Source organism: Urocitellus parryii, chromosome 8 (genome assembly GCF_045843805.1).
Source record: "Urocitellus parryii isolate mUroPar1 chromosome 8, mUroPar1.hap1, whole genome shotgun sequence".
Classification (NCBI taxonomy): domain Eukaryota; kingdom Metazoa; phylum Chordata; class Mammalia; order Rodentia; family Sciuridae; genus Urocitellus; species Urocitellus parryii.
Window position 1 is genome coordinate 45,548,342 of NC_135538.1, and position 19,799 is coordinate 45,568,140.

Sequence of the window (19,799 nt, forward strand, 5' to 3'; positions counted from 1 at the left end):
TTATTTTTTTTTATTGGTTGTTCAAAACCTTACAAAGCTCTTGACATATCATATTTCAAACATTAGTTTCAAGTGAGTTATGAACTCCCATTTTTACCCCAAATACAGATTGCAGAATCACATCGGTTACACATTCACATTTTTACATAATGCCATACTAGTAACTGTTGTATTCTGCTACCTTTCCTGTCCTCTATTATCCCCCTCCCCCCCATCTTCTCTTTCTATCCCATCTACTGTAATTCATTTCTCTCCTTGTTTTTTCTTCCAATTCCCCTCACAACCTCTTTTATGTAGTTTTTTATAACAATGAGGGTCTCTTTCCATTTCCATGCAATTCCCCTTTTCTCTCTCTTTCCCTCCCATCTCGTGCCTCTGTTTAATGTCAATCTTTTCTTCCTGCTCTTCCTCCCTGCTCTATTCTTAGTTGCTCTCATTATATCAAAGAAGACATTTGGTATTTGTTTTTTAGGGATTGGCTAGCTTCACTAAGCATAATCTGCTCTAGCCTACATCATGGGAACAAATTTTTACTCCTCACACTTCAGATAGAGCCTTAATATCCAGAGTTTACAAAGAACCCAATCAATCTTAAGGCAGTGCTAGAATTTGCCACGCATTGAAATAGAACTTCAAAGGGGAAATGAGACGGGGATAGCAAGTCCTTTTCAACTAAAGGAATAGAACAGATAGAATTCCCTGTAGCTGGCTGATGAGTTCTCAGCCAGAGGGCAATGGGCAAGAGGATTACTTCGTGGTGGAGAGACGTCTCTCCCCTTTTCATCACCTCTTCCTTGGCTTAGGCCAAGTGCAAAAGGAAAGCTGTGGGTGAGGCATACACCAGGGCCAAGTAATATGATTACAGGAATCTAATCTTTTTCTCAGACCCTCAACATCATGCTTTTCTAATGTCATACCTCATTTCCTCAAATGTCCTTTATTCAGCTACTAGAATCTTTAAATCTTCATGGTTTCACTAATATTAGCAAAGCAGGTATGGGAGTTCATAATTTGTATGATTTGGTGGGTGGGCCTAGAGCATATCAGCTAGGATCACTGATCCCAAAGTTGTCTTCAATGTTTTTATTACACAGAACCAAATCTTAGATCTAGATCATCTTGCATTTCTACTTTAGGAAGGATAAAACAGCAAAATGCTGCACTTCAAGGGTCATCCCTGCCAAATCTCTGGAGCCTGGGCTGGCTCAGCAGTCTGAACGGTGTGTTCAAGGCTACCCCAAAGGCCAGTTCCAGTGAATGAGTCTCCTCACCTGCAATCTGATATTCAGGTCAGATGCAGCTTAGGAGAAGTTTCGGTAATCAGAACCTTGTGGCTGGGAAAATGCTCCCTGAGGATTGTGACTACAGACCTTGTGAATGCTAACACTGGTGGAAGCAGGTAAAGAGCCTCTTCCAGTGGGGAATACTAGGAAGAGATGCCTAGCAGAGTACACTGCTATGCTTTCTTCTTCTATGACATTTATTAGTAGGTTCTGAAAATCACACGGGGACTTAATCCATCTTATTTATGCCTTAATATGCCAGTGATCCATGCCAATGGAACATGGATTAAAAAAAATCCACAGAGAAGTCCAAAGTTAATTTTAGTAATTGCTTCAATGTCCAAATCTCAGGATAAATCTTACAGGGCTTGGTTAGGTTGGGTGTGAAGAACTTCAGAGCAGTGTAGGCTGTTAAATACTGAAATGAATTAATAAAAGAAGCAGTAATAATTCCCTCCTGGAGAAGAATAGAGAACTGCATCCGACTGACTGGTCTAATGGTAATGCCATCTTATGAAGGATTTTGAACAATGTCCAGTAATAGCTCCTTTGAGACCTGGGATCTTGTGAATGCCAGTATTTTCTTCCCTGCCTCTTTCCCCTTTCTTTATACATCTGTCGTGGAGAAGAAAAAAAGTTAAAACTTGAACAGCAAAGTGAGAAATTATGACCGGACAATTACATTGCAGGGGTAAAATGGAAGTGTCTGCACTTGGAGTCTGGGTTTGTATATTGGTTTTGCCACTTACAAGCTTTATGACTGGGTAAATTATTCTTCCTCTGAGTGCCTCAGTTTTCTCATAGTAAGGAGATCATAATAATAAATGGCACATAAAAATGTGAGGATTAAATCTATTCATAAAGTCTTTAGATCACTGCCTGGCCCATGATAAATAATTAACATTAGTTATTATTATTATCAGATCTGGAGAGCTTAATCATATAGGACCTTTCATCTGAGCAAAACCAACAATATTCTTTTAATGATCATATTTACTTCACAGGTTCCCCAAAAATAAAAAAAGAAGATGGGTAACTCTGCCAAATTCATGCTTTGAGTAAGTTCCTTTAACTGCTTCCAACTCTTTGAGATTATGATCCAAGATAAATGATATTTGCCTCTCACATTACAATGAAGGTCAAGATTTGGACTAACATTTTTATGCTTCAACAATGTAAAAGGACAATTATGGTATAACATAATATATCTCTCCTGGGCACTTTACTTGTTATTTTTATTAATTTATGGTGTGGTACTGAGGATTGAACCCAGGGGTACTCTACTACTGAGCTATATCCCCAGTCCTTTTTTATTTTTTACTTTAAGATGGGATCTCACTAAATTGCCCAGGCTGGCCTTGAACTTGCCATCCTCCCACTTTAGCTTCCCAAGTAGTTGGGTTTACAGGTGTGCACCACCATGCCTGGCTTCTCCTGGGCCCTTTAGTAAAAGAACACAAATAACTTTAGCATCAATAGGGGGGAAAAGACATGAATCTATCTATCTATCTATCTATCTGTCTGTCTGTCTGTCTTTTCCCCTAGCAAGAGCTTTGGTCACTTAGCTTACTTTGTTAAAATATAAAATAACCAATATTTGAAAAACACTTTCAACTGATGACACTGTCATAGAGGCTAGAATTTACACAGTAACAGCAATTCCCTTCTGGAAAATAAAATATCTATATCTGACTGAATGGTCTACTTATAGTGCTCTGTGTACAGCCTCCGCGTCTAACTTCCTGAATACTTACAGAATAAGTCCTGTGCTTCCACAGACCATGATTTCCTCACCTGTAAAACAGAGGTGGGAAAGATACCTAACTGCCAATTTCTAGATTTGCTGTCAAGTGGAAAGGGATTAACAGATTTCAGAATATAGCAAACACTTACAAAAATGTGGTGTGTGTGTGTGTGTGTGTGTGTGTGTGTGTATTGCTCATGATATTGCTGACACTAGATTATACTACTGTAAATTATTTTATTCTAAAGAAAAACTAAGACATTTATTTTTATGAAACAAGACAGTGAATTTGTAGTAAATAGACATCTTTAATGTTTGTTTCTTCTTCCTTATCTCCTTCACCTTTGCCCACACACAGACCCTTTCCCCTGTTCCAATACAAAAGTGACCACTCACAACCTTGGAGACTGAGAAAAATATTCGAGATGTTGTTTACTCCATAGATTTTTTTTTTTCCCCTAGTGGTGGGTGATTTCTTGTTCCTTTCCATGGAGACAGTTGGAATCTTTTATTGCATCTTTCATCTGGAGGATAAAGGGAGGGACAGGATTTGTGGGAGAGAAGGCAGAGCAGGGTTCTTCTTTCATTGTAAAATGTTCCTTGTAAAAAAGATGATATATATACATATATATATAATATATCCAGTGCAATTGCAATTGTTCTGCCAAACACTGGGAAGTGCCACCTTGGTCGATGTATTTCTGGAGTTTTAAACAGTTGTCCTACAACAGCTGCATTTCAGTAAGACTTGGGCAGGTGGCTCCAGATCAGCCACTTGCCATTCACATTCAGACTGAGGCTTCCATGTTCACAGTCCAAAGGAAAAAGTGTCTTTCTGTCTGGAGTGGGTGTTGTGGGAAGGAGATGGGCAGGAAAGAAGCTGGAGGCTGAGCCTTGAAGAAGGAAGAATTGGCTTCTTTTTACTTCTCTACCACAGTCTTTGTTGCAGATGTAAATGACATTTTTAAACCTGAGGATGTTGACATCAGTAGTGTATTGATCACACTGCCTAATGAAATAATTCACAACAGCATGAAAAATATTTTTCCCATTCCATGAAAGCTTATGGTGTCATATCACCTGACTAAACAATCTCACCACAGATATTTCCAGTGATTTGGCCAAAATCATTGAAAATAATTCAGAGTCTCTGGAACTGCTCTTTTGGAAGAGATTAACTTTAGATGAGATTTCTGTAAATGTGCCTTTTAATTTTCTCAATACATGGAGAAGTTTGAAGTCTCTGCCTTCCCCCCGTGTCCTCATCCACGAAGTGAGAGGCACAGATGCTGAGCCTCCATGGCTGGTCAGAAAGGAAAGGGAGGGGAAACCCTGGGTCAGCAGATCAGCTCAGAAGGGATGCACCACAGAGGGAATAACGAGGAGCTGCAAACCAAGATCAGAAGCTGTTACAAACCCACTCCATTTCAGCTCTGAGTCACCAATTGCACTATGCAGAGACCTACAGGGAAGAAGTTGGGCTCTAAAACCAGTACAGATCCTTGCTTTTGTCCTGAGGCTGTAAACCTGAAAACAGAGAAGATAAAAAGAGAAGGTGGGGAAGAGAGAGGGAGGAAAAGAAAGAAGGAAGGTGGGAATGGGCGGGGGAGGAAAGGAAAAGGAGGGAGAGAGAGAAAGAAAGGAAAAACAAAAAGAGAGGGAGAGAGAAGGAAGGGGAAGGGAAGGCACAAGATATTTAAGGAAAGAGAAAAACAAAACACCACTGTTTTATTGTGAAAGTCACAGACTTAATCTAAAGGGGGAAAGGGTGAATGGTGAATGAAAGTAAAATCAAAGCAAACAGAAAAGTAAATCTTCACCTGAGTGGACAAGACTACAAGCTAGCTGTTTCACTTTTAATATAACATTTTTTTTTCATTTGTTCTAAAAATAAAAGAAAGCAAAAAAAAAAATCCTCATTTATACCTTTCAAATTAAGTCAGAGATTTAGCATCTCAGCATTATCGTTAAAATCACAGTCTGTAAGATTTACATTTTAAGATTCCTATTTAATTTGGCAATTAAGCTGATCTAAGAATCACATGACTGTCACTAGGAGAGCCCCAAGCAAGTCATACAGTATTTTAAACTACACTCTCAGCAGGTACTCTAGATCAGCGCTGTCCAATAGGAATACAGTGGGAGCCACAGGCATAATCCTAAATTTTCTAGCAGCCACATTTTTTAAAAAAAGTAAAAAAGAAACAAGTAGGAATTTTAATAGTATGTTTTATTTAACCCAATATATTTAATATACAACGTTTTGAACATATTTGAACATGCAAAATCAATATAAAAATATTAACGAGGTGAATTTTACATTCTTATTTAGCACAATGTTTTTGAAACCCCAGTGTGTATTATGTACTGACTGCACATCTTAATTTGCCCCAGTTACACATACTAAGTGCTCAGTAGTCACATTGTGGCTAGTGGCTACAATTCTGAACAGCGCAGAGCTAGAACCTTTCCACCAGATTTTATTTAAAAAGAAAAGAGGGGAGGGAGTCTTCTGTAATATTTTATAGCCCGGTTAGGGCAGGATCCTATTTTCTAACCCCGCCCACATCGATGGCACAGGGTTCTGTATCAGCCCAAACACAATCCATGCAGATTCTGACCACAGAGTCCCGGAGTCTCCCAAGACTAAAGGGGTCTAAGGCTTAGCCCAGGGTCGGGTACAGCGCTGGAGGGGCCCCGGAGAGGCTACACTCCCTCCTCCGCTTACCTGAGTCCACGCTGAGGCCCAGGCCCTGGGTCACGTCCCCCGCGGGGCTCACGAAGGGCCCCCCGGGCGCGGTCCACGCGCCTCCGGCTGGCTCGCCCTTTGCGGAGAGCTCGCAAGGTGGGCTGCCGGGTGCGGGTGCCCGAGCTGGTGCAAGACGGGCCGGGCGCCCAGAGGAGGCGGGCATCAGCAAAGGACCATAGCGAGGGTCGAAGTGCGGTGCATAGACTTCATGCACAGCGGTGGGTCGCGGGTAGGCAGCGGCCTGGGCGCCAAGGGCGCCGCCCAGCGCGTACGGGTGGTGGGCATGTGCGTGGTGCGGGTGCGCGTGGTGCCATGCCTCGGCTGCGCCCTGGTGCAGGTGGCTGTGCAGCGCCGCGGGAGAGTAGGGGTCTGCGGTGGCGAAGGGCAGCTCAGAGTGAGCCGCGGCCAGAGGACTGCCCAGAGGTGCGGGTACTGGTGCCTGGTACGCGCTGTTCCAGAAGGAGGCGGGAAAGCTGCGCTGGTTCATCGGGAAGGAGCTGTCTGCTGGCGGGGGAGGCGGAAAGGAGGAAACACAGGACCTGGTCACTGCCGCTCTACAGGAACGCTGACCCACACTGCCTTTTGAACTGAACAGCCCGGCTCGTTAAGGGCGGGAAAGCTGCAGCTGGGTGTGTGTGAGAGGCGGACCGGTAACATCTGTCTCCGAGCTGCACCTTTACCAGGACGCAGCCGGAAAAAAGGAGGTCCCGGCACACAGAAATCACCACAGCTGCTGGATTCCTCCGATTTTGCAGAAGCCTTAATGCAGAAACCGGACAGTGGAAGAGAGGAAGAATGGAGAGGTCCCTTCTGCCTGCAGTTTTGGGGAACAGGAAGCTTTACCCCACTTCCCGGCCCGAGCTGCCTGGGCAGCCTCAGGGCAGACGCGACTTTCCTTTCTCTGTCCTCAGGCTCTCCTCAAGCTAAGACCCGTCCTCCAGTTGGCCGCCTAGCGATCTCACTACCTCCTCTCGCCTTTCAGTCTTCCTTATTCCAGAAATTGTGCCCCTCCAAGGTCTCTGATAGACTCGCAGTTCATCAACATATTTCGAAGTCTTGCTATTATTAGTTTTCTTTTTAGAAACCTTATTTCAAATATTTTTTTCACCAAGAACTCAAGCAAAAGGGTAAAATAGATATATTAAAGGAGCTGTTGTATTATTTGCAAAGAGGGACATTAAGGGACAGGTTTTAAAATCCTAAATCTCAATAAACAAATTGTCTGCATCAAAATAAGGACGTCAGGAATAATAGTAATAGTCATTTTATCTGTTAATCCCTAATGCATGGTAGCATTTTAAGGGAACAGAGATTAAATTAATTTTTTTTTTTGCTTTTAGTAGGAAAGGAAAGACATACATTTAATTCAAAGCCCCATCCTCTGGGGGAAGCCATCTGTACTAAATACAAGAGAATTTCAAATTATTTGGAATGTATGCTAAATGGCAAACAGTCTTCCCCTTAAAATATTCAGGTAATTGGAGAATAATAATAATAATAATAATAATAATAATAATAATGTCCTGTATTTAAACTATTTTGGGGGGGTCTTGTCTAAGGACAAGATTTATGCAAACTGCTAGACTCTTAGGGAAAAAAACGGTGGGTGGGTGGGGAAAGGGAGCATCCTCATCTCCTCCAAAATGACAATTATTTTTAAACAATAAAGTCCTCATTTCTCAACTTGGTACACATCAAAAACTAAGCTCAGTGAGCAAGTTTATTAAATGTTTTCTACCTTTGTCTTATTGTGAATAAAGGGAAGCTGAGATTTCAGAATAGAAGAGAGATTTGGTTGACTTAAGTAATCATTGTCTCAGATTAAAGTGGTGCTTCATGGGGAGGGAAGAAAAATCTTTAAGAGGAGATGTGTTGGGAAAACCACTACATTTGCTATTGAAAAGACATTTTCTGCTTCAAGATTTCCTAAGTAATGGAAACATGGCAAAAGGCATAGGTTGGTTTTAGGGCATGTTCTCCAACAGACGTTGCTTGCAGAAGGAGTCCAGGACTTCTGGGCAAATTTTTGTTTTTTTGAAAAAAAAATTGAAATTGGAAAAATGCCCATTAAGTTGTTGGTAAAGTTCCTGTGCCACTGAGTTTGGGAGGGTGTTGGAAACCTCAAATTTACATACATTCTAATGTTCCAGTCTTAAAGCCTTCTCTGATGATGGTTAGGATGGCAAGTGTTATTCTAATTTTAGAGACTATTAAATAGTGACCTCAAAGAGGTTAAGAGACTTGCCCAAGGTCATAATGCTAGGAAGTGGTAGAGCCAACACATGAATCCAGACCTTTGAATTCCAAGGCTTGTGTTTATTTCCAGGTCATTGCTCTGCTCTGCCTCTTTAAGAAGAAATATTATACCCAAGCCCTTTCTCCCCATCATTGTTCTTACTACTCTCCTCAAATGCCCTCTTTGCCACTTCTTTGACATCTAGTGTTCTTTCAGCTGCAAATCTTGGGCCCCTGTAGGTGAACCTCAAGTTGAGAGAGCCTTCCATCTATTCTTCCCAGTAGGACCCCCAAACTCACCTCTCCAGGGACCAGAGCTCCTTGGTGCTTTGCTGCTGGTACAGCTCGGGGAGTAGCTGCTAGGCTGGCTCAGGGCCCTACTGAAATGTTCATCCACCACGGAGCTGATGTCCCCCTGGAAATAGGTGAAGAGGACGCAGCGGGAGTTGATGTACTCTGCCTCTGGTGGGCGCTCTTTCTCTGGGCTGCCTTCCTCCTCTTTTATGCTGGCTGGGGTTTGGCTAGAAAATGAGGAGCTGCCACTGCCACTGCTGCTGGGGCTGGCGTTGCACTCTTGGGCTTCCTGCATTTTGGAGTAATAGGCTAGCTTCTGGGGAGAGAGAGAGAGAGAGAGAGAGAGAGAGAGAGAGAGAGAGAGAGAGAGAGAATATGAATATGAATGAATGTCAGTTTCAAAACAGATGGTAAATTGGGTTCAGACTGAATTCCCTCATCCAAATCCCTAAGGTATCCATGGGAAAAGTGGCATCTGTGTGTGTGTGTGTTTGCCTTGTGCCCTTCACATAAAACCTGCAATAGGACAAGGTCAGCAGGACTTGCAACCTGCACCCTAGCAAGGGTGGGCTTCTTTAGAGGAAGGCTGTCATCCTTGGTACCTCTGCCTCCTTGAGTTACTACTGGGTTGCAAGGAAATCTCTAATATGTGAGGATGATAGTTCCAGAAAGTGCTCAAAAAGTCAGGTTATGAGCCGAGTTTGACCTCAGAGCCCCAAACACACATTTTAAAAATCAGCCTCCAAGGATAAAGAGTACTTAAATCCAGGTAGGGCCTGACTGTTGCCTGCTTGAGAATCCAAAATAGAAGCACAAGATACAAATTAAAATTAAACATCCTCATACTTTTTAATTTTTTTTTTTTGGAAAAAAAGAACCCAAAATACAAAATACACTACCCACAACCGGGAATGTGAAAGAAGAACTGCCACAGGAAGTGAGAAAGAGTTTAAGTTAGTAACAAATGGGGTAAATGTGAGATGAAATTGTGATTGGGGAAATATATGGATCATTTTAATAAATGCAATTTGATATGTGTTTAGTTACCCATAAATTATCAATTTAAAAGTCTGTTTCCATTTTTAAACAGATCTTTTAAGTGAAGAAAAAGCAGTGCTCTATGAATATTTCCACCCTTCGTATCTCATGAAAAGGAGCAAGAATAAGAAGGTTAACATCGTGATTGTGAGGTTGGGTAAATCATGAGGTCTGACAGTGAGTTTATAAAACCAAGTGCAGCTGCTGAGAACATTTTCTTAGAAATGAGCAATGGCCTGAATATAGTGTTAAAGCATTCTGCAGGCAGAGATGGCCTTGGGGCTCCGGTGTTAAGCCACAGAAAAATGAACAGAGATCTTAGTGCAATACATTGGTTCAGGGTCCAGGAGGAGAAAGGGCCAGACAGAAAACCAACCTGCCTCTCTCCACCTTACAATAATTCTGTCCTGAGAAGGAGTGCATCTCAGAGGTTGAAGCAAAAAACAAATTTCAGTTATTTAGCAATGTTGCCACTTCCTAAAGGCCATTTTTCCACCTGGCTTTCAGTGACGTTTGGAGGATTCCTAAAGTTAGCATTGCAACTACAAACTCCAGATTGGAAATTTTAAAGAGGGAAGGATGCGGGAAGAAAACTAGGAGCAAAACCTACCCAATTTATCATTCATTAGTTCATTTCAAAGTAGACATTCTGAACTCAAAACTGATGAAAACGGTGACTGGATCATTATAGTGTATTTCCCGAAGTGGAAGCCCAGGAACACATTTTCCAACCTGGTCTGGGCCCCAGGTGTGTGCTTTTGTTCTTTTCTCACAGTATCCTAGGTTTCTGCTAGATCAGCTGAGGAGATGAAGGAATCATTGACTAGATACAGCCCAAGGAAAAGAAAAATTGGTGGAATTAAATGAAACTTGAAGAGTTTGCAGGACCGTTAAGTGGTCTTTTAAGTGAGTTTGTTGAAGCCTAGACTGCCTGATTCAGCTACCCAGACTTAAGAAATGGGAAGTATTATCTATGAAGCTCGATCAGTCAAGCGCACCCTAATGATACTCTCTAGAACCTAGCAAAGCAAAGATTAGGAAACCAACGCCTTCTTTGCGGTTCTGGAATTAATTGGCCCAATTTCCTGAGAATTAAACTGGAAGAAATTATTCCTGAGATAAGTAAGCTTACATAGAAAACAATGCAAGGGGCCTTTGCATCTCAGACCTAAAGACAGAGACTGGCCTTTGCTTTTGATTTTGTTGCCATTCTCACCTTCAGGACCAAAGTTTGGTGTTCCCCACTTAAGCTCTGCCAGAAGCCCCCCGCACTGCACTAGGAGTCCTAAGTCTGACAGACTAAGAAAATCTAGCCCGGGATTCTCCTCATTATTCACAGGAAGACTCGGGTGCACATAAGCAAGGCTTAGCTGTCTTCCCAAGAGAGCGAAAGGGCGAGCTAAAGGGGTTAGCTAAGTGAACAGCCAACTGGGTGGCAGCGCGGGCAATCCCTACATCCCGGCGGCGCCAGGGGCTAGCCTGAAACCCTGGACACCCGGAACACTTCGGACCTTAGGGAACCAGCGGTATTCGGAAGATCGGAGGAGGGGAGTCATCAATTTTCCAAGTTTGAGTCCAGACCCTAAGGAGAAACGTACCTGGTGATAGGGGGTGTAGGCGGCTGCGAAGTAAGGCTGCGGAGGACCATAGACTTGGTACATAACATCCAGACAGCTCATGGCTCCCCGCCGCGGAGACGGTTAAATGATTTTTCATTAACTCTGGTTCGGCGGAGCTCAGGGATGCTGCATGGGCGGCGCTTGGGCCTGAGCTCCGGAGTCATCGGCGGCGGAGCGAGGGCCGGCTCGCTCAGCGACTCGGGATCCAGCTGGCTCGCTCCCCTCCCACTCCTGCAATTTTAGCCGGGGCTGCGCTCCCGGACAGAGCGCCTGGGCTCCCGCTAGTGGGCATTTAAACCCCATGTCCCCGCGGACGTGCTGACGCCACACCCCGGTCTCAGAGGGGGAGGGATGGTGGGGGGCGGGGACCTGGGGCCCAATGGATAACAAGGGCCATCAGCCTAAGGGGCCACCGGCGTGTTTCTCAGAACTCCTTGCGGCAAGCGTGAGGCCAAGGGTGCCAGAGACTGTGAGATCCCGAACTTGGGGCCAGAAGCTTTGCACCGCTAGCAGGGCTTTCCTAGCCTAAAAGGAGTTGGGTGGGTGGGGGAAGGGGAGGAAAGGAGTGGGGTGAGAGGGAGACAGGGACTACCGGAGAGAGAAAGAAAGAGAAAGAATATGAATTGCGCTCCTACAGAGAAAGAGTAATTGAGACTCTTACATTCAAAGAGAACGAAAGTCCGGGAAAATTCTGGTGGGAGAGGCTGATCCTCACATTGGAGGACTGAGTGTGTGGGTGGGGGAGTGGCAAGGTGCCGCAGATTCTCTGCTCTAGGCTCCGGGTGATGTGTGTTTCCCTGGAATTCCTAGGGGATCTGGGTCTTCGCAAACGGAATATTGAACAAGTCCAGGGACTCCTCCCGGACACAGAGGAGTTCCCACTTCGGGGAAGTGGTAGTGGCTGACTCCAGTTACCGCTTCATCTGCTCCACCTCCTTTGCGCCTCCTCCAACCCGCTCCTCCGAACTCCCCAGTTGCACTTTCTAGGGTTGGTCCCTCTGTCCCTCTAAAGTTGAATCCCCCACTTTCCCTTTGATGCCCATCACCCTAACCCGCTAGTTCTGCATAGATCACGCATGATCTCTGGCTGCACCTGGTTCGAGAAGCTTTCGAGGAGTCTCTTAGGGGGCCTTATTCAGCCTCCGAACACCTGGCTTTGCAGGCGGTGACCTCCTCAACCCTCGTCTTTTAACATCTACATAATTTTTTTTTGGATCATGAACCCGTTGAATTTAAGGGGTATCCTAGAAACTGCAGACAGTCCAGAAAGGACTTCTGCTGCTTCTTCGACTGGTAATGACAAAAGCTGCGATGCTGTTTCATTTTAGAGAGGTGAAAGTCTGCACTACCAATTGTTAAGCCTTCCCGGGCGGTTGTGTCTTTGGCCAGAGAACTCAGCAGACTCGGACCTCCTACCTGCAAATATCTCCACCTCCCCAACTATCCTCTTTGCAGCCCCCTGGGGAAGAGAATGTAAAAGTGGAATTTCTGTCTGAAGAGTTTAGGAATGAATTGAGACTTGGCTGTTTCCGTGGTAAGGTGGCAGGGGGAAAAAGGTTACTGGAATGTGGCAAGCCAGATTTAGGGAGTGGCACAGAGTTGGGAATATTGAGAGCCCAACCCCAATAAAGAAGCAGTAAGGATAGACCAAAGCCAACCGTATTATTTACTCCTCTGTCTAAATTCAACAAAAAGTCTCCTAGATTCTCAGCTGTAAACAAGCAAACAAATACATTCTTGAAGAAACTTGTGTTTAAAAAGTGAATATTTTATTTCCATTTTTTAAAATCAAATCACTTTATTGCGTGGCTTGGAGGAAAGGACTGAAAAAGCTCTGAGGAAGACAAAGAGATCTGACGTCCTCAGCAGAGTCTTGGGGTCGCTGAAAGTAGAAACTGAAAATTTTAAGTTAAATCTTTCCAGATTGAATTTTTGGTTTGCCTTATTTATAAGTGAACAATGACTCCTTGTCTATAACTGGTTTCATAGATGTGAGCGTCCTGAGAGATTGGAGTTTAATTAACTACAATATAATTTATTTTTAATGAAAATTAAAACTTGAAGACAATGCCCTAGTGCAGTTTTACCCAAACCTCTTTTTAGTTGCAGGGCTGACCGGTGGTTGAGCTTCCCCACCCCTACGGTTTCGGTCAGTCTAGGTGTGCAGGTGGCACAGAACTTCCCTTCCACCCCAACCCTTCACGCCAGTGCCTGGAGAAGCAAAACCATCTATCTGTGTCAAAAGCTAACCATTGACAGAAGGGCCACTGTACACCCCTCTGGATGAGAGAGGTAGAGAGTGCGGGCTCCACACAGCTTTGCACTCTTGCTGCCCAGGCAGGGACCGCTCTGTCCAGTCCTGGCCCTGGTTTGGCCTCGGGTTGGGTGCCTTAAGATGGATCTAAGGACACCTCAGAAGCCCAGGTGCCATGCAGTCACTGAGCCCACTAGCAACGACCAGTCTGGGAGACTCCCGCGAGTGTCGCACTGCGTTCGCTCAGTTCGGGCGGTCCATCCTTAAACAATTGCGAAGCGCGCTCTTTTCCGCTCTGCCTGGCCTCACCAGCGTGGACCGCGGACGCAACGTTGTGCTGGAAAAGTGGAGTGAGAAGCAAGAGACCGCACATCTTAGCAATTGCTTGGAAACTGCCCCTGTCTACATTAACCTTCCCTGTATGGCTCATCATTATTCCCCCCTCTCTGCCCCTTTGTCCATCCAGTCAAAGAAAACCACCACAACCTCTTAGATTTCTTCAAAGCCCTGTTAAACATTAATTATTTTCGAAAAGAGAGATTGAGCAAATTTTGTACGAAGAAAATGAAGAGAATGTGATTCTGTTTGCCCAAGCCTCCTTTCTGTTCACATTTCCCAATCTCTTATTTGCAACTGTTTTTCAACATCTAGTTGATGTTATGATGTCATTCGAGTTGAAAGGGACACAGGGAATTGGGTCAGTGTGTGTGAATTTAGGCAGGAAATATTCCTTACCCCCAAATCCAAAGTGAAGGAAGAATAAACATCTCGGAGTTTTAAAAACAGGTCCCAAAGACTGGAGCACATTCATTCTTTTTTCCCTATATGCAAAGCTGTCATTTACATGAGGGTTGTATTTCCCAACCTAAGAGCTCCTCATGTTTCTATGATGACACAGAAAGGTAACAACTAAATTTAAACACATTCCCAGGCATTCAACCACCAAGTCTACACCGTCCAAGAAATCATATTTTGATTCAGAACCTAAGATTACAAGCGGAACATTGAGAAAAATTCTCTCTTCCCTCAATCTCTTCACTGCCTCTCTTCATTTCCATAAAAAGCCTGCCAAACAGTTAAAATGTCCCAGGATTTGGGTCCTAGGAACAAATGGATCAACACGGGAAGAGAAAGAAACTATTACCAATTGCATCAAATGGCCTTTTAATCTTCCTAATTGGGTAGAGGGAGCATTAAACTTATTTTAGAAACAAACTCCACTCTAAGATTCATGACAATTTGTTGAATTGTCAGGAGGGAGTCACATGAAAATAAAATTAATTCCACTACTCTAGCTGTAGTCTGCAATTTTAGCAATATCTAAAATTGTGAAAATCAATGACCTTTATTAAAGTTAAGAAATAAAATTAAATTAATCTTGAGTGAATATATGTTTGAAGGTAGCATTATATATAGCCTTGTTTCCTCTTCAGAAAGATTTGCTTCTTGTTTTTTGTAAATTAGCTGATTTCTTTACCTCTGAATTTTTTCTGTTACCTGTGTCATCATATTCTGAAAACTGCAAAGGGAGGACACATGAATAGAATTAATTTGGAGGACTGACTTCCAGCCAGCCCAGGCCCTCAATTGTCCATGGTTTATTTGGATCATGAAAGTTGGCATTTTGTGCTGCCTTATTCTGCCAACCAAAGGGGATGAACACAATGGTAATCTCATAGATTTTCCTCCCTAAACCCATCCTTGCCTGTTTAACTGAGGAGAAATGTGTTTGGATTTAGGAGAGCAGCTGAAAAGATTTTTGTGGATTCAAGCTGTTAATAATATTAGTTGAAAACATTTGTGCAAAAGCTAGTGTTTTCAGGCATGGTATGTTATGTAGGAATAGTACTCTTGGCAATGGAGAATCTGAATAGGGGTTTTATTTTAAAGAAAAGAGTGGGGGTGGGGAGAAACCCATGTACTCTCTGTAACCTCATTAAACAGTTTAGTTAAAAAAAAAAAAGGAAAAAGAGGGTTTGGTTGTTTTCATACAAAATTATCATCCAAGGTTAGTTCAAATGAATAGGTGAGACTACTTTATAATTTATTGACATTTGATTATTATTAAAAAAGTTAAATTTTGCCTTCTCCACAATTTTAACAATTTTTATGTTATATGCAAGTCAACTTAAGCTTTGGTAAGACAGTCACAACTTTCTGAATTGATTTTTCTTCTGAATTCATGTCGATGTCAAAGCCCATTTCTAAGACTGAGAAAAATGCTATATTTATCTTTCAGAAATGAGTCATTTTAAGTGAGTTTCTAGGGATTAGTTTATGCAAAGATGATTACACAAATTTAACTCCTATAACTCAAAACTTTAAAAATGATAGCTTACAAATAACATAAGGGGCAATTGAAATAGATATGTATCAAACATTTTGTCTTTTTTAAAAAAGGAAAAATTAGAAAGAAATTTACAATCTATAAAACTTAAGTCAGAGAGCATGTGCAAGTATTTATTAATAGGAGATTCTTCATATCTGTTATGCATTGAAAAGTCACTCTAATTGCTTTTAATTTCTGACCCTATTACATTTTTTTTTCTTTAAAGACACATGGTCTGGAAATAGCCAAGAAAATAACACATCTGTGAAACTCCTTTTATAAAATACAGGAATATAGAGCAATTTGTAGATTCAGAAGGTGGAAGCAGACTGAAGGATTTAAACTGTTGACTTAGATATTTGACAGTATTGGTGTTGATCCAGTCCCAAACTTCTGTTTATAAACTTCATTTCAGCAGAATGCTAAAGGGATTAAAAGGAGACCACAGCAATAACAGACAGAAGGTGAAGATATCCCTCTGAGTGTGATGACCTGTCACATGCTTCAAGAGGTCTTGAAACAGCTTCTTAGAAACTCTGGTAGGAAGCTTCTCTTGGCATGCATGAAAGAATTTTTAGCACCTACTGCTACACTGGCATTGTCTGTCTTTAATTCCTTTGGTTATTGTGACTGATTTTTAAATAAATGTTATGATGATATAAATAAATTAAGTTTAGTGATGCCTTCAATATGTCATGTAGTATGAGGTTTTGATGCATCAGTACACTTAACCTATTAGACAGCAAAGCAGACTATATTTTTAATTTTTGTTCCTGACCTCATTCTATAAATACGATACATCATATTTTAAGGTAAAAGTCCAGTTGTTGACTAAAAAATTCAAACCTCACCAGTTGTTATTATTCTTTCATCTTTCTTTATTAGAGGCACGAATTGGTCAATTTTTAACTCAATTCAATCCATGACATTTTCTGAAATTTTAATAAAATTGGAATGTAAACATTTAAAAGCAATATATCATTTTATATGCTTCCTGCGGAGTATTGCCAAGTGAATCAAAATGAAAATTTGGCAGATGTTCTGATAATTTGGAATGAAAACAAGATAACCATGACCACATTAAAAAAAAAATCAAAGTGAAAAATACAGTTTGCAAAGTAGGTTTTCACAAAAGAAAACTTTTTTTCTTATTAGCAAACTAATGATTATTCTTCTAAGCATAGCTAATTATTTCTCTGAACATATATGCTCAGAATGAGGCCATGACCTTAGTAATGTCTTTTGGTATTTGTGAATATTTTAAGATAGTGATTATGAAATGCTTCAAAATGACCACATATTTTTACCCCCCTTAGCTTTCTTTTTCCCTGTTCATAACCAGTAGCAAATAGATTTGAAGCTCTAACCTGCATCAACCCCTGTATATAGCTTTCCTTCTGGGGGAGTGGCTATTGCAAGGCAGTGCCCTTTATTATGTTTGGTAAAACAGGCTTTCAATAATGTTATTTAATAACTCCAGTACTTAATAACTATGGATAGAAAAATAGGCTATCTCTGAGCATTTTAAATGAAGCACTAAAAAGATGGAAAGATTGAAGAGATGTGAGTCAGTAAGATAGGAGAAATAAGTTCAATAGATTGTACATCATGGTGGCTATAATTAATAATAAGCTGGATACTTGAAAATTGCCAATAGAATAGATTTAAGTGTTCTTAGCACACACACAAACAAAAGTCACAATTAGGTGAGCAATACGTATGTTAAATAGCTGGGTTTAGCCATCCCACTGTGTGTGTGTGTGTGTGTGTGTGTGTGTTTGTATACATATATACATGTTGTATATATAAATGTATGAAATTTTATTAGTAAATTAAAAACAATAAAATGAAGACTAAATTGAAACAACCAAACTAACAAGTTAAAGAGAAATAAGGATCTTTTAACCTGAGCCACAAACCTGAAAGCTATGGAGAGTTACCTCAGCAGAAAGAAAATCCCAATAGGAGGTGACAAAAAGAAGACATGTCAAAGCACATGTTGTCAACTAGTTATGTAGGCAAGTAGCTGGACAACTGGAGAGAACCTCCAGGATGTGAAAGGGGAGGGTGAGGGGGGGGAGTGCCTGCTGCTGATTGCCACCTTTCAAACACACCAAGCAGCAGAGCTGATCCCTGGGTGCCCATCACTCTAAAGGTCACATATTTTGGGAACTCAGCCCATTGGTCTCATTTCATGGGACATTGCCTTGCCTTCTCTGGGAAAGCAAGACAGTTTCAATCTGATGAAATGATCTTAGCTACTTTCTCAAAGATGGAGGAGGCTGGGAGTAACATGGGAAGACTGATGGACTAGAGACCAAGACACAAGGCTCTGAGTCATGGTGTGAAATGGGGTCACCCTCTCAGCTTTCAGTTTATTCATCTGTTCAATGAAGAAACAGGACTAGATTATCTCTCAAGACATTTATGGCATCAGTCTCTGAAACTGGAACAAATTCACACTTGATTTGAAAGCAGTGTGTAATGTTTATAAACATTTTTAATATGAGTATAGGTACTTCCACTGTAAGATCCTTCTTGAAGAACAGCATGTTACAAACTTTACTTAAAAAGCAATAATTCTGGGTTTCAAATTCTCCAGGGTGAGGTGTGGCTGTGAAAGCTGGAGATCTTTTAGAATTCCAAGGAAATGTAATTGCCTGTCTTAAGACTTTGTCTTCCAATCATCTGGTGAGTGAAGTTTCGGTCTCTGGTACCCAGTATTGGAAGCAGAATTACCCATTATATTTGTTTTCTGTAGGCCTAAATTAACATGAGTGACTCATATCTAGTGTCTGCTCCTTGAGAAATAAAAGTCCAACCTTTCTGAAATCTTGTTAGCCTGGGAACAGAAGTTTCTCAATCTTTTATTTGGAAAATCTGAAACTTCCAAATGAGAACTTTTCATTTTTTTATCACATGATATAATTACTGCATATTTTGATGTGCAATGATATATAGCTTAGTTAATAGAGATAATGCATTTACTGGAATTGTTAATTAAAATACCCTATTTGGGAATCAAGTGCCCTTAAATTCACCTGCTCAGAGTAGCTGAGTATTTGGATGAAGCTTCTGCTGAAAGAAAATGAGCAAAAATACACACTACCTTAGAGTTCTCAGTTAGAAATGTTGTTACTTTGTTTATCCTAAAATATATTTGAAGTCCCAGGGCTGGGAACATAGCTCAGTTGGCAGAGTGCTTGCCTCACATGTGCAAGGCCCTGGGTTCAATCTCCATCACCACAAAAAGAAAAAAAGAATTTTTTTTAATCAATTAAAAAATAAAAAAAAGAAAGAAATCCTTTCCTGTGGAGCTGAGAGGAGTTTACTAATAGACTTGCTCTTCTGCTTTGAAACTATAAAAGTCATAAATGAAATATAGAAAAGGAGAACTAATAAACATGACTGGATCCCAAAATAAGATAAACTTTCCAAGAAAAGAAAAGAAATTAAAAAGAACTTAAAGCAGTGATCAGAGCTGGTGCCCTGGGTTTGCTGGGCTCTGTCTGGCCTGAAAGTTGCCAATCAGACTCTTGGCTCCTGCTGGGTAACTGGGCCAACTGAGGTTGGCTTCACTTCCTAAAACCAAGGCTTGTTCTGGGCCTCTCATGCCCACAAAGGAGGTTGAAAAGATGTTGTTGACATGTTGCTGTGGCTATATGTTTATTAAAGTTCTTGCCCTGGCTAGGCAACAGGAAAAAAAGCATAGCCTCATGACCAAGAACTGTGCCACATGGCTCTCTGACAATGCGCCTGGACTTGGATTGTCCCTGCTGTCAAAGTGGGGCAGGAGCTCTGAGCCACACACATAAGATTAGGTTGTGGGATAAGATATGTGCATGTGGTGGTGGGAGGGGCAGGTGGAGGCAAGTGGAAAAGTAATAGGGAGGGTGAGGGAGGAAATATTTATAGACTTAAATACATTACTGTTTAGTTAGAACTCATGTGAGGTAAGTCTACCTCCCTTTTTCTTTGGGGACATTAAAACAATTTTTTATTAAGGTATAATTTACATACAAAAAAGTTTGCTTTTGCAGTGTATAGTTATTAGCTTTGACAAATGCATGCAGGATTATATTCCCATCACAATCAAGATATAAAACAGTTTTATCTATTCAAATTTCTTTGTAGTCACCTCTTGCCCCCCTCATTCCCAATTTTCCCTTGTAGTTTTGCATTTTTCAGAATGCCTTATAAATGGAATTATACAGTATGCAGATTTTCTTGATGTAGTTTCCTTCATTTAGCAAA

At 41.6% G+C, this 19,799-nt stretch overlaps 1 protein-coding gene across 6 annotated transcripts; it reads right to left on the reverse strand.

Moving 5' to 3' along the window:
• Positions 1 to 3,315: 3,315 nt before the first annotated feature.
• Vgll2 (vestigial like family member 2) lies at positions 3,316 to 11,232 on the reverse strand. 6 transcript variants are annotated; one of them, XM_026394080.2, is made up of 4 exons: positions 10,942 to 11,232; positions 8,312 to 8,621; positions 5,756 to 6,277; positions 3,316 to 4,413 (listed from the first exon to the last, which is right to left on the reverse strand). In XM_026394080.2, the coding sequence occupies exons 1-4, from the start codon at positions 11,020 to 11,022 to the stop codon at positions 4,373 to 4,375; spliced, it is 954 nt and encodes a 317-aa protein (XP_026249865.1). In that variant the 5' UTR covers positions 11,023 to 11,232; the 3' UTR covers positions 3,316 to 4,372. The 6 variants fall into 6 exon arrangements, with proteins under 6 accessions (XP_026249865.1, XP_026249864.1, XP_026249863.1 ...); XM_026394079.2 differs by having other exon boundaries at positions 5,756 to 6,280; XM_026394078.2 differs by lacking the exon at positions 3,316 to 4,413 and adding an exon at positions 4,429 to 4,554 and having other exon boundaries at positions 5,756 to 6,280.
• Between the last annotated feature and the right edge of the window lie 8,567 nt (positions 11,233 to 19,799).